This window comes from Pan paniscus, chromosome 19 (assembly GCF_029289425.2).
Source record: "Pan paniscus chromosome 19, NHGRI_mPanPan1-v2.0_pri, whole genome shotgun sequence".
Lineage (NCBI taxonomy): Eukaryota > Metazoa > Chordata > Mammalia > Primates > Hominidae > Pan > Pan paniscus.
The window spans coordinates 76,596,691-76,609,312 of record NC_073268.2 but is presented as its reverse complement, the minus strand read 5'-3'; the positions used below and the strand labels follow the sequence as shown (position 1 = coordinate 76,609,312).

Below are 12,622 nucleotides of genomic sequence, written 5' to 3'. Positions count from 1 at the left end.
ACTCTGGGCACACTGCCCATAGGGTAGCCCTGCTCCACAAGGAGGAGTGCCTCTGCTGCTACTCTACACGGCCGCTTCCATAAACTTGCTGTGTAATACCACCAGCTCACCCTTAAATTCTTTTCTGGGCAAAACCAAGAACTTTCCCGGGCTTGCCCGTGCATCAAATATATATGGAGAACTTGATGCTGAGCCTCGGCCTCTTCAGCCCACTCTGCCCAGGGCAGGGGTAAAGGTCAAGCAGCAGAGTCTTGCCCTGGCAGTGAGCCCTGGGAAGGACCAGAGGGGCTCTGGGTGTGTCAGTCCCAGGCCTCCCCGCAAGTCTAAGGACACATCAACCAACCCTCAGCTGTGCTCGGGCGGAATGTCTTGTGCCTCACCAGGAACTTGGCCGGCTGGCTGCTCTTGGTGTACTTGTAAAGTCGGCGAAGCTGCTTTGCTTCCAGCTCCGAGAAGAGGGAGACGAACCGCCAGAGCATCCTGCAAAGGGGGAGACCCTAGGCTGGGGAGGCAGAGCACAGCGCTTCCTCCCTCCAGCATTTGTCTCAGGGTCAGGACCCACCCAGGGGAATATGGGCCACATGCCCCTTTGGGGTTTGGGGTTGGGGGAATGGAGGGGTGGGGATTTGCCCAAACTTGAATATCCTATCCTGGTATTGAGCGCCTGCACGCAGTTGTTCAGTCAGAGACAAGGTGCAGTCAGGGCTGTCCTGAGTGACTAGGAGCTCTCTCCATCCCCTCAGGCTCTTGACTCCTCCACATAAAGATGAAGGACTGGGGGATTGACTAAGGTGTCCCCTTGAACGAAGAGGGGGTTGCCCAGGAGTAGGTATGGGGAGCAGAGCAAAGAGACTGCCCTACTTTCTCCAGTGTTTGATTTCCCAGGCTTGGCAGTAATGCTGCAGAAAGGTGTTGATGTGGTCCCCTAGGACCACAAGGCTCTGCTTCATGTACTTCAGCTTCTTCTTCTGGGGAAGGTCCCTGGGCAGGTGCAACTTTCGCAGGAACTTCTTCAGCGGTCTTAGGTATTCTTTACACTGAGGAGGCAACAGGTGAGGTGAGGGGCCGTGGGAGAAAAGAAGAGGCAGATGGGCAGTCCCAGGTATCCAGCAGACCAGTCTGGCCGCAGCCCTGAGTGGCCCAGTGCTGCGTGTTTCGGGAGGTGGCTCCGGTGCACCTCTCACCAAAAGTCCTTACCAAGAGTAAGACAAGTGGGGCAATGCGCTGTGGGTCTGAGGCCTGCCATTTCCTGACTCAGGCCTCCTGACCAATGGGGAAAAGGGGACAGGGTTCCAGGCTGGCTCTTTACTCACAGTTTTGAAGGTGTCCTGATCCAGGCCCTTGGCATGGCGCATGAGCGAGTCTCTAGCAGGGCTGGCGCTGGAGCTTGTCTCCAGGCATGACACATTTGTCACCTAGGAGGAGGCAGGGGGCACTAAGCCGGGGGATTGGACCGTTACTCCTGGGGGCAGTGCTGGCAGGGACTGACCAAAATGGCAGCCAAAGCCCTTCTCCATTGCCCTCAGACCTTCTTGACCCAGCACGGATGTGAGTGAGCCTTGGGCAAAGAAACCCATCTCTGAAAATCTCTGCTTAGAAAACCTAGAATATTCCACCTCTTTCTTTTATAATAATCACAGCATATTCTACTAGGTAACTTTGCAAAGCACTTGGTAAACATTAGCTCATGTTATCTTCCCACAAATTCTGTCAGGTTAGATGTTGTTATAGGACCAACAGGTTTATATGCCTGCTGGACACTCACAGTCCAATATATAGAGACAGCAAAAGTGGCAGCAGACCAGTCTGGGCAATATAGTGAGACCTGGTCTCTACAAAAAAATACAAAAATTAGCTGGGCATGGTGGCGTGCACCTGTGGTCCCAGCTACCCAGGAAGCCAAGGTGGGAGGATTGCTAGTGTCCAGGAGTTGAAGGTTGCAGTGAGCCGAGATCATGTCACTGTGAGAAAGAGTTTATTGATTGCTGGGTGCTCAGTGAGGAGATGGAAGGAGATCCTCAAATCTATCTTCCCAAGGAGTTCTGGACTGGGGTTTTTAAGGAGATCATGGAGGGGGAGGGATTGAAAAAACTGGGGCCATTGATTGGTCAGGGTCGGGGGATGAAATTATGAGGATGTGGAAACTGCATTCTTTGGTGAATCAGGTTTTTGAAGGGTTCTTTAGACCAACTGCCATCTGTAGTTTGAGTGGTATGTAGGATCTGAAATAATATTTTAAAGAGAAAACGTAATGCTTCATAATGTTCGAGCTGTTATCTACAGAGCAGTTAAGGGAGTATCCTTGTAACAGGGTCTATGGAATTCCTTTTTTTTTTTTATTCACTCTATCACCCAGGCTGGAGTGCAGTGGTGTGATCTCGGCTCACTGCAACCTTGGCCTCCCGGGTTCAAGCGATTCTCCTGCCTCAGCCTCCCGAGTAGCTGGGATTACAGGCGTGCACCACAACGCCTGGCTAATTTTGTATTTTTAGTAGAGACCATGTTGGCCAGTCTGGTCTCAAACTCCTGACCTCAAGTGATCCACCCACCTCGGCTCCCAAAATGCTGGGATTACAGGCATGAGCCACCGCACCCAGGGTCTATGGAATTCTAAGGAAACAGGCACCAAAGAACTCCAAGGAAGTGGGTCAGAGAGCAGGCTGACCTCATGATTCATGCTGAATGAGCTGCAAGCTCAGTTAATTTTCATTTTTCCCCTCTTTTTTTCTGATTAATTTTATAAAGTTTCTAGGGACGGTTTCAATATCATTAACCCTAGTTACAGATGAGAACAATGAGGCATCAAAAGATTTAAGCAGCTCCTTGGAGGAATGAACAGGGATTCATTTACTCACTCACTTGGCAAATGTTTACTGACTGCATCAGACTGGGCCCATTTCTTTGCATCCCTAGCCTCTAGCATCGTCATGTGATATGGTTTGAATGTGTGTCCCCTCTAAATCTCATGTTGAAACGTGATCCCCAATGTTGGAGGCGGGGTCTGATGGGAGGTGTTTGGGTCATGGGGGTGGATCCTTCATGAATGGGCTTGGTGCCCTCCCTGCCCCAATTAAGTGAGTTCTCACTCTGTCAGTTCATGTGAGAGCTGGTTGGTAACAAGAGCCTGACACGCCCTCCTCTCTCTCTTGCTTGCTCTCTCACCATGTGACAAGCTTGCTCCCTCTTCATCTTCTGTCATGCTTGTAAGCTTCCTGAGGCCCTCACCAGAAGCAGATGCTTCGTGTACAGCCTGCAGGACTGTGAGCCAAATAAACCTCTTTTCTTTATAAATTGCCTAGCCTCAAGTATTCCTTTATAGGAATGCAAAATGGACTAATAAACCATGCATCTAATGACTATTCAGAAAAAGTGGATGACGGTGATGATGAGAAAGAACCTTTGACCACAAAAGTGGGGCAAAGAAAGCTGAAAATTAGGCCAGGCCCAGTGGCTCACGCCTGTAATCCCAACATTTTAGGAGGCTGAAGTGGGTGGATTGCTTGAGCCCAGAAGTTCAAGACCAGCCTGGCCAGCATGGCAAAACCCAATTTCTACCAAAAATACAAAAAAATCAGCTAAGTGTGGTGGCACGTGCCTGTAATCCCATCTACTTGGGAGGCTGGGGCAGGAGAATTGCTGGAACCCAGGAGGTGGAGGTTGCAGTGAGCCGAGACCGAGCCACTGCACTCCAGCCTGGGTGACAGAGCAAAACTGGGCACAGTGGCTCACACCTGTAATCCCAGCATTTTGGGAGGCCGAGATGGGTGGATCACCTGAAGTCAGGAGTTCAAGACCAGCCTGGCCAACATGGCGAAACCCCCTCTCTACCAAAAATACAAAAATTAGCCAGGTGTGGTAATGCATACCTGTAATCCCATCTACTCAGGAGGCTGAGGCAGGATAAATTGCTCCAACCCAGGGGGCAGAGGTTGCAATGGGCCAAGATCATGCCACTGCAGTCCAGCCTAGGTGACAGAGTGAGACTCTGTCTCAAAAAAAAAAAACAAACAAAGAAAAAAAGAAAGCTGAAAATAAGTGGCAACAAAGTGACTGTGAAATAACACTAGAAGTCAGAACTGGATTTGCCCCTCACCTTTCAAAAGCTTCTCAGAAAAGTATGAATTCTAGTCTGTGTTCGGGGAGAACAAGGAAGATCCTGTCCAGACCACTCTGAAGGGAAAGGCCAGGGGGAGGGAGGTGCATGGAGAGGAGATGGGACACAGGCTCCTCCAGGTCCTAGAGACAGGACTCTGGCTGATCAACTCCTCCAACACAGCACACACACCACACAACCACACACAGACCATGTGTATACATACACATACTCTCAAGTCTTCATAACCAACAATGAGAGGCGACCTCTTCCCCATCATCTCGCCAGGAACACAGGTCATGCATAAACTTCTGAATGAATGAAAGTTCTTGTGCTTTAGGCCTCTTGCTATCTCAGGTACCCTATCATTGTTCTTCTCTTCTTTCCTGAATTTCATGTTCTCTACTTTCCAAAACCAGCCCCTCCGGGACCCTCCTTCCCTCCCTCCCTCACACCCCACTTCACCTTCTCTAGTGGCTTGTCCCCTTCACCCCCTTGCCCATCTGAGGCCTCCATCTCAGCAGGTGTGCCGGTAGGCTCCAGGGTGGCACTCCCCACGTCCCCTCTGGCTTCTGACCCACTGCTTCTGTGACCTAGCCGTCTCAGGGAGTGGGCGGTTTGGCTCCAGAACTCGGAGCAAAGCCACGGCAACTGCCAACACAGAACCCAGCCCCCCACCCCGCTCCCTTTCCTCATTCTTAGGGGTGGCTGCAGCTGGCCCCTCCAGCTGGGATCTGGACTAGGGAACGGAGCAAGATGTGCGGGGTCGAGCGAAGACTTTGGCAGAGCGCACAGCAGGTCAGGAGAGGCTGGCGCCCCTTCTCCCAAGAATACTGTCAGATGCTGATCCTGACACCACCTGGTAAGGCTTTTGATCTCATTTTCCTGCACGTGTGCCATTCCTGCCTGCTGGGTTACGCCGTGGTGGGGGCTCCCCGAGAGGAAAGCACAGTTTGTAAAATTCTTTTCTGATTTGGGACAGAGGTCTAGGGAGAGCTGAAAGGGAGAAGGGACACAGTGAGCCAGCACTGCCCCTGCGGCCTCCAGGAAGTTGTTAATAATAAGCCCTCCGTACTGGGTGATGGGTGATGGGTGCTGGGTACTGGGTGGGATGTGTTTTGGGGGTGTATAAAGATCCCCGCCAGTGCCTACGGGCTCTGTAACCCTCCCAGCGGCCTTCCCTGGGGCAGGTACCGCAGCGGTCCCGCTTCACACAGGAGGCGCTGAGACGCGGGCAAGTCCCGTCGCCGGCCTCGTGTGCGCAGCCACCAGGCAGGGAGCCGGGTGTCGGCGAAAGTCCCGCCACCCCGACTCTTCCTACCCGCGAGCCCTCCAGGGACCCGAGGCCGAGGGCGGAAACGCGGTGGGCAGAGTCCGGGTGTAGCCTGAGTTGGCCGGGCAGGGCCGGGAGGTGCTCAGGAGGCCCCGGGACCCTCGCCCCTGGCGCGGCAGCAGCGCCCCCTCGCGTCCCTGGGCGGCACACGGCGGGGTCCCGGCGACGAGAGACCGTTGCCCCCGCAGTTTCCTCACTCGAGCCACCTTTTCTTCCCTGAAACTAGGAATTCCTTCTCCCGGACCTTCCTTCGTGTCCTCTGGGCCCGGGCCCAGTTGTCCCCACTCAGTGTGGCCCTGTTCTTCGCCTGCCTTCGCGACAGTGCGGTGGGACCGCCGTCGGCCCGGGCCTCCCCTGCCACCCAGCGGCCACCTCGGGCACAGGAGAGGGGCATAGCGGCTTCAAGTAGGGGTAGCCCGGAGGCCCGGAGCTTTGGAGGAGCACCCTTTGAGTCCAGAAACTTTTAAACTTGTCCTCTATGCCAGCATGTTCAGCAAACGTCTTGTTGTTATTGTTGTCGTTGTTGTTGTTGTAAGGGGAGGAATAAACCTTCCACTTATCCGCCTCCAAGATGGAAGGTCTGTTTTCTGATCATTAATTCTAGATTATTTTGCGAGTATTAAGAAGGATAATTATATTGGCAAGAGCAAGGGGAAAGGAACCTTTACATACGTTCCTACTGGCAGTGAGATTGGTAAACAATGTATTTTAAAGTGTTTAAATGTGCATGCTGTGTGACTCACCAATTCTACTTATAGGAGGAATTAGTCCTAAGGAGAGAAGATGATGAGGACTGTTACAATAGTGACAATTTGGAAACAATTGCAGTGTCACTAATAGAATACATAAATCATGGTATATTCATAAAAACATGAAATATGTCACTATATATCTATTGACATGGAAAACAGGAACTAAAAGGTATGATTCCATTTTTGTACATATATATTTATATATGCATAGAAAAAAGTCTTGAAGGATACACTTCAAAATATCAAAGGTAATTTTTCACTTTCTTCACATATTATCTGTATTTTTAAAAATAACAAATATGCTTTACTTTTACAGTCAGGAAAGAGGTTTTTTTGTTTGTTTGTTTGTTTGTTGTTTGTTTTTGAGATGGAGTTTTGCTCTTATTGCCCAGGCTGGAGCAATGGCGTGATCTCGGCTCACTGCAACTTCCGCCTCTCGGGTTCAAGCCATTCTCCTGCCTCAGCCTCCCGAGTAGCTGGGATTACAGGCTTGTGCCACCGCGTCTGGCTAATTTTGTATTTTTAGTAAAGACGGGGTTTCTCCATGTTGGTCACGCTGGTGTCTAACTCCCGACTTCAGGTGATCTGCTTGCCTCAGCCTCCCAAAGTGCTAGGATTACAGTCGTGAGACACCGCGTCCGGCCAGGAAAGAGTCTTTTTAAAAAATCTACTCATAAGGACTAAATAACATCATTAAAAACATTATATAATGCTAAGTTTTAAAACAACATAATTCTGCCGGGTGCGGTGGCTCACGCCTATAATCGCAGCAGTTTGAGAGGCCGAGGTGGGTGGGTCACCTGAGATCAGGAGTTTGAGACCAGCCTGGCCAACATGGCAAAACCCTCTACTAAAACCCTCTACTATTTTTAGTCTCTACTAAAAATACAAAATAAAATAAAGTAAAACAAAATAAATAAAATAAAACAAAACAAAACAAATAAAATAAAATAAACAAAATAAATAAAATAAAAATAAAAATACTAAAAATACAAAAATTAGCCAGGCGCGGTGGTGCATGCCTGTAATCCCAGCTACTCAGGAGGCTGAGGCAGGAGAATCGCTTGAACTCGGGAGGCAGAGGTTGCAGTGAGCCAAGACCATGCCCCTGCACTCCAGCCAGAGCAACAGAGCAAGACTCCGACTCAAATAATAATAATAATAATAATAATAACAATAATAATAATTTTTTTTAACCTTGAGTTGCAGGTTTGTTATATAGATAAACCTGTGTCATGGGGGTTTGTTGCACAGAATTTTTTTTTTTTTTTTGAGATGGTGTCTCGCTGTGTCACCCAGGCTGGAATGCAGTGGCGCCATCTCTGCTCACTGCAAGCTCCGCCTCCCGGATTCACGCCATTCTCTTGCCTCAGCCTCCCGAGTAGCTGGGACTACAGGCCCCTGCCACCACGCCCGGCTAATTTTTTTGTATTTCTAGTAGAGACGGGGTTTCACTGTGTTAGCCAGGATGGCCTCCATCTCCTGACCTCGTGATCCGCCTCAGCCTCCCAAAGTGCTGGGATTACAGGCATGAGCCACCGTGCCCGGCCTGTTGCACAGATTATTTTGTTACCCAGGTATTAAGCCTAGTACCCATTAGTTATTTTTCCTGATCCTCTCACTTCTCCCACCCTCCACTCTCTGGTAGGCCCCAGTGTGTGTTGTTCCCCTCTACGTGTTCATGTGTTCTCATCATTTAGCTCCTACTTATAAGTGAGAACATGCGGTATTTGGTTTTCTGTTCCTATGTTAGTTTTCTAAGGATAATGGCCTTCAGCTCCATCAATGTTCCTGCAAGGGACATGATCTCGTTCTTTTTTATGGCTGTATAGTATTCCATGATGGATATTACCACATTTTCTTTATTCAGTCTACCATTGATGGGCATTTAGGTTGATTCCATGTCTTTGCTATTGTGAATAGTGCCGTAATAAACATACAAGTGCATGTGTCTTTATGGTAGAATGATTTATATTCCTTTGGGTATATATCCAGTAACAGGATTGCTGGGTTGAATGGTAGTTCTGTTTTTAGCTCTTTGAGGATTCACCACACTACTTTCCACTATGGTTGAACTAATTTGCACTCCTACCAACAGTGTAGAAGTGTTTCTTTTTCTCTGCAACCTTGCCAGCATTTGTTATTTTTTGACTTTTTAATCATCATCATTCTGACTGGTGTGAGGTGGTATCTCACTGTGGTTTTGATTTGCATTTCTTTAATGACCAGTGATGTTGAGCTTTTTTTCATATGCTTATTGGTTGCATGTATATTTTCTTTTGAAAAGTGTCTGTTCATGTCCTTTGATGGCTTTTTAATGGGGTTGTTTGTTTTTATTCTTGTAAATGTATTTAAGTTCCTTACAGATGCTGGATATTAGACCTTTGTAGGATGCATAGTTTGCAAAATTTTTCTCCCATTTTGTAGGTTGTCTGTTTACTCTATTGATAATTTATTTTGCTGTGCAGAAGCTCTTTAGTTTAATTAGATCCCATTAGTCACTTTTTGCTTTTGTTGAAACTGCTTTTGGTGACAGAACACAATTCTGAGAAGATGCAGTAGAATACAAAAAAGGAAAAGTTAATAGTAAAAAAAAAAAAAAAAAAAAAAAAACAGAGGCCAGGCACGGTGGCTCACACCTGTAATCCCAGCACTTTGGGAGGCCAAAGCGGGCGGATCGCCTGAGGTCAGGAGTTTGAGACTAGCCTGGCCAAGATGGTGAAATGCTGTCTCTACTAAAAATACAAAAATTAGCCAGGCGAGGGGTCTCACGCCTGTAATCCCAGCACTTTGGGAGGCCGAGGCAGGCAGATCACCTGAGGTCGGGAGTTTGAGACCAGCCTGACTGACATGGAGAAACCCCGTCTCTACTAAAAATGCAAAATTAGCTGGGCGTGGTAGCACATGCCTATAATCCCAGCTACTAGGGAGGCTGAGGCAGGAGAATCGCTTGAACCTGGGAGGCAGAGGTTGCGGTGAGCCGAGATCGTGCCATTGCACTCCAGCCTGGGCAACAAGAGTGAAACTCCGTCTCAAAAAAAAAAAAAAAGATTAGCCGGACGTGGTGGTGGACGCCTGTAGCCCCAGCTACTCAGGAGGCTGAGGCAGGAGAATCGCTTGAACCCAGGAGGCAGAGGTTGCAGTGAGCTTAGATTGTGCCACTGCACTCCAGCCTGGGCGACACAGCAAGACTCTGTCTCAAAATAAAAATAAAAATAAAAATAAATAAATACATAAAAATTTTAAAAATCAGGCTGGGCACAATGGCTCAAGCCTGTAATCCCAGCACACTTTGGGAGGCTGAGGCAGGCGGATCACCTGAGGTCAGGAGTTCGAGACCAGCCTGGCCAACATGGCGAAATCCTGTCTTTACTAAAAATACAAAAATTAGCTGGGTGTGGTGGCAGGCACCTGTAATCCCAGCTACTCAGGAGGCTGAGGCAGGAGAAACGCTTGAACCTGGGAGGCAGATGTTGTAGTGAGCCGAGATCATGGCACTGCACTCCAGCCTGGGCGACAAGAGCGAGACTCTGTCACACACACACACAAAAATTAAAAATCAGCTGGGCATGTGGCTTATGCTTGTATTCTCAGCACTTTGGGAGGCCAAGGCAAGAGGATCTTTTGAGCCTAGGAGTTAGAGACCAGCATGGGCAACATAGAGAGACTCCCCACCAAAAATACAGAACATAAAAGGGTATGTATGCTACACCTCATAAGTGGACACAAATATGGATCAAGACTGGAAGAAAATACAGTTAAAATAAAAAGAAAGAAAGAAAGAAATTTGCCGGGCACAGTGGTTCACACCTGTAATCCCAGCACTTTGGGAGGCTGAGGTGGGTGGATCACCTGAGGTCAGGAGTTCGAGACCAGCCTGGCCAACATGGTTAAAACCAGTCTCTACTAAAAATATAAAAATTAGCTGGGTGTGGTGGTGCATACCTGTAATCCCAGCTATTTAGGAGGCTGAGGCAGGAGAATGGCTTGAACCCAAGAGGGGGAGATTGCAGTGAGCCGAGATCACACCACTGTACTCCAACCTGCGTGACAGATTGAGACTCTGTCTCAAAAAAAAAAAAAAAAGGAATTGGATATATACATACATATATAAATACATGAATATATGTGTGTGTGTGCATGTGTGTGTATATATATCCCCAATTCAATTCAGAAGGAGGAAATAACTGTTAGTACCTCAAAGCTTAGCTGTCCCTTCCTGTTCCCTAATCCCAAACTACCATTTTCCCTGCCAGAGCTTTCAGCAAGCCCTAGGCTTTGGATGACTGCCCTATTCTCATAATGGTTTTATTATCAACCATGGGGAGTAGCCTGAAGAGACAATTGAACCTAACAGCAGCCAGGAATAATGGCTCAACATTAACTAAGACAAAACAAAAATCCATTGCCTTTGGGAGCATTCTTCAAAATTCCATTGGTCGGCATAAAATGACTCTATAGGGCAAATCAAGTCATTCAACAAAGTCATCCCTCCACCACATTTTTTAAAATCCAAATATGTGCCATATACTTTAGGCATCTGGCAGGTGAGGGGGTTGTGGGTTGTTAATTTGCCCACCCCCCTCTTTATGCAGGTTGGCATGCTCTTTGATGGCATACGCCTGTTTCATAATCATCATGCTTTACCTCCATCCCCTAGTATATGTGATGGAACTCACGAAATTCTTGTTGTATGTCCTGAATTAAGCATACATAGAAAATAACTCTTAGCATCTACTGCTTACGCTTTCCCTCATAGATATGAAATCTGCCCATCTCTCTTTCTGGGTTGAACAGTGATGTAGAATCCTTGTATTACCCTAAAGAACTCTCCCCTATCCTCTTTTCTTTATAAGAAACCCAAGAGTAAGCCAGGCGCAGTGGGTCACACCTGTAATCCCAGCACTTTGGGAGGCCGACGCGGGCAGATCATGAAGTCAAGAGATCGAGACCATTCTGGCCAACATGCTGAAACCCTGTCTCTACTAAAAATACAAAAATTAGCTGGGCATGGTGGCGCGTGCCTGTAGTCATAGCTACTCAGGAGGCTGAGGCAGGAGAATTGCTTGAACCTGGGAGGCAGAGGTTGCAGTGAGCCGAGATCATGCCACTGCACTCCAGCCTGGGCAACAGAGTGAGACTCAATCTCAAAAAAACAAACAAATAAACAAAAAAAAACCCACCAAGCATATCTTAAAATTGCCAAAAGAGGCTTTTTGTTCTTGCTCCAAATTATCCAATTAGAATTGTATAAAGACTCCAAGAAAAGGAAGGCCATTGAAATCCCTGTCATAGCTGGAGTGCTGGGTCTGAAGAGCATGCCAGCACCTCCCAGCTAAGCCAAGTTGTCCCTACTCCAAGGCCACCTGGATCTGAATCATTACCTAGACACTGTCTTAATCCACCAATGGGCTTAAGGGAGTCAACAAACCTTTGAAGTGCTATCCAGTGAATTGTATGCAAAGACTCATCAAAGAGGTCTAGCCCCAAAGATATTAGGAACTAAGGATCTAACAAGTCTAACCTAAGCTTGTGGACCTTCTCGGCAGTGATTCTGGAAGTTAGATGGGTCTTTAACCCATGGAAGCCTTCAAATGGAGACACTGTGACAAACACCAGACACAGGGCTACTCTTGAGAGCAAAAAGGCAGAGGAAGAAGGCAAGGGGGTTTAAAGCCCAACTAACCACATTCCAGGCCCAAGCCAAGGAACCAGGGAGTAAACAGAAGGCCAGTAAGATATTTGACCATGTACAGTGAAGTCCTGTGTCTTCCCTGCCAGCAGCCTACATCCAGCCCTCCCCAGTGGACAGGAATCTCCTCTTGTGCTAATACAAGGCATCAGGACCTTCCAAGACAGGCTGCAAGTGAGACTAAGCAAGGACCCTTCTTAGGGACCTGCTGGATACCACCCTCCCCAAGCATGAAAATAACGAAAAATTTATTTTCTTTATAGAGGACTATAAATAGAGGACTGAACTCCAACCACCCATTCTTTGTTTTAAATTTCTTCCTGTAATCCCAGCTACTCAGGAGGCTGAGGTAGAATTATTGCTTGAACCCGGGAGACCGTAGGTTGCAGCTAGCTGAGACTGCACCACTGCACTCCAGCCTGGGCAACAGAGCAAGACTCCATCTAAAAAAAAAAAAAAAGAAAGAAAGAAAAGAAAAATGAAAATCTGGTGTTCCTTCTAGGGAAATTCCAGGCACCTAGCTAGCCTGGAGAAGTAAATGAGCAACTTGATGAACAAGAAGGCAATAGTAGTTTAAAACAATAACTGGCTGGGCGCGGTGGCTCATGCCTGTAATCCCAGCACTTCTGGAGGCCAAGGCGGGTGGATCTCCTGAGGTCAGGAGTTCGAGGCCAACCTGACCAACATGGCAAAACCCCGTCTCTACTAAAAATACAAAAATTAGCCGGGCCTGGTGGTGGGCGCCTGTAATC

General features: G+C 47.9%; 1 protein-coding gene across 5 annotated transcripts in view; it reads right to left on the bottom strand.

Annotated features, from left to right (window-relative positions):
- Window positions 1-12,622, bottom strand: part of CHCT1 (CHD1 helical C-terminal domain containing 1) — a 38,946-nt gene that overhangs the window by 4,257 nt on the left and 22,067 nt on the right. The window contains exons 1-5 of one of the 5 annotated variants that reach the window (XM_055101682.2): window positions 5,671-5,792; window positions 4,320-4,404; window positions 1,314-1,415; window positions 862-1,037; window positions 381-480 (exon numbers count right to left, since the gene is read on the bottom strand). In XM_055101682.2, coding sequence (XP_054957657.2) covers window positions 381-480; window positions 862-1,037; window positions 1,314-1,415; window positions 4,320-4,394 — 453 coding nt within the window. In that variant the 5' untranslated portion in view covers window positions 4,395-4,404; window positions 5,671-5,792. Of the gene's footprint in view, window positions 1-380; window positions 481-861; window positions 1,038-1,313; window positions 1,416-4,319; window positions 5,025-5,414; window positions 5,614-5,670; window positions 5,793-12,622 lie in introns of those variants that run through there. The other 4 variants (XM_055101684.2, XM_003814463.5, XM_055101681.2 and 1 more) reach the window with 4 other exon arrangements.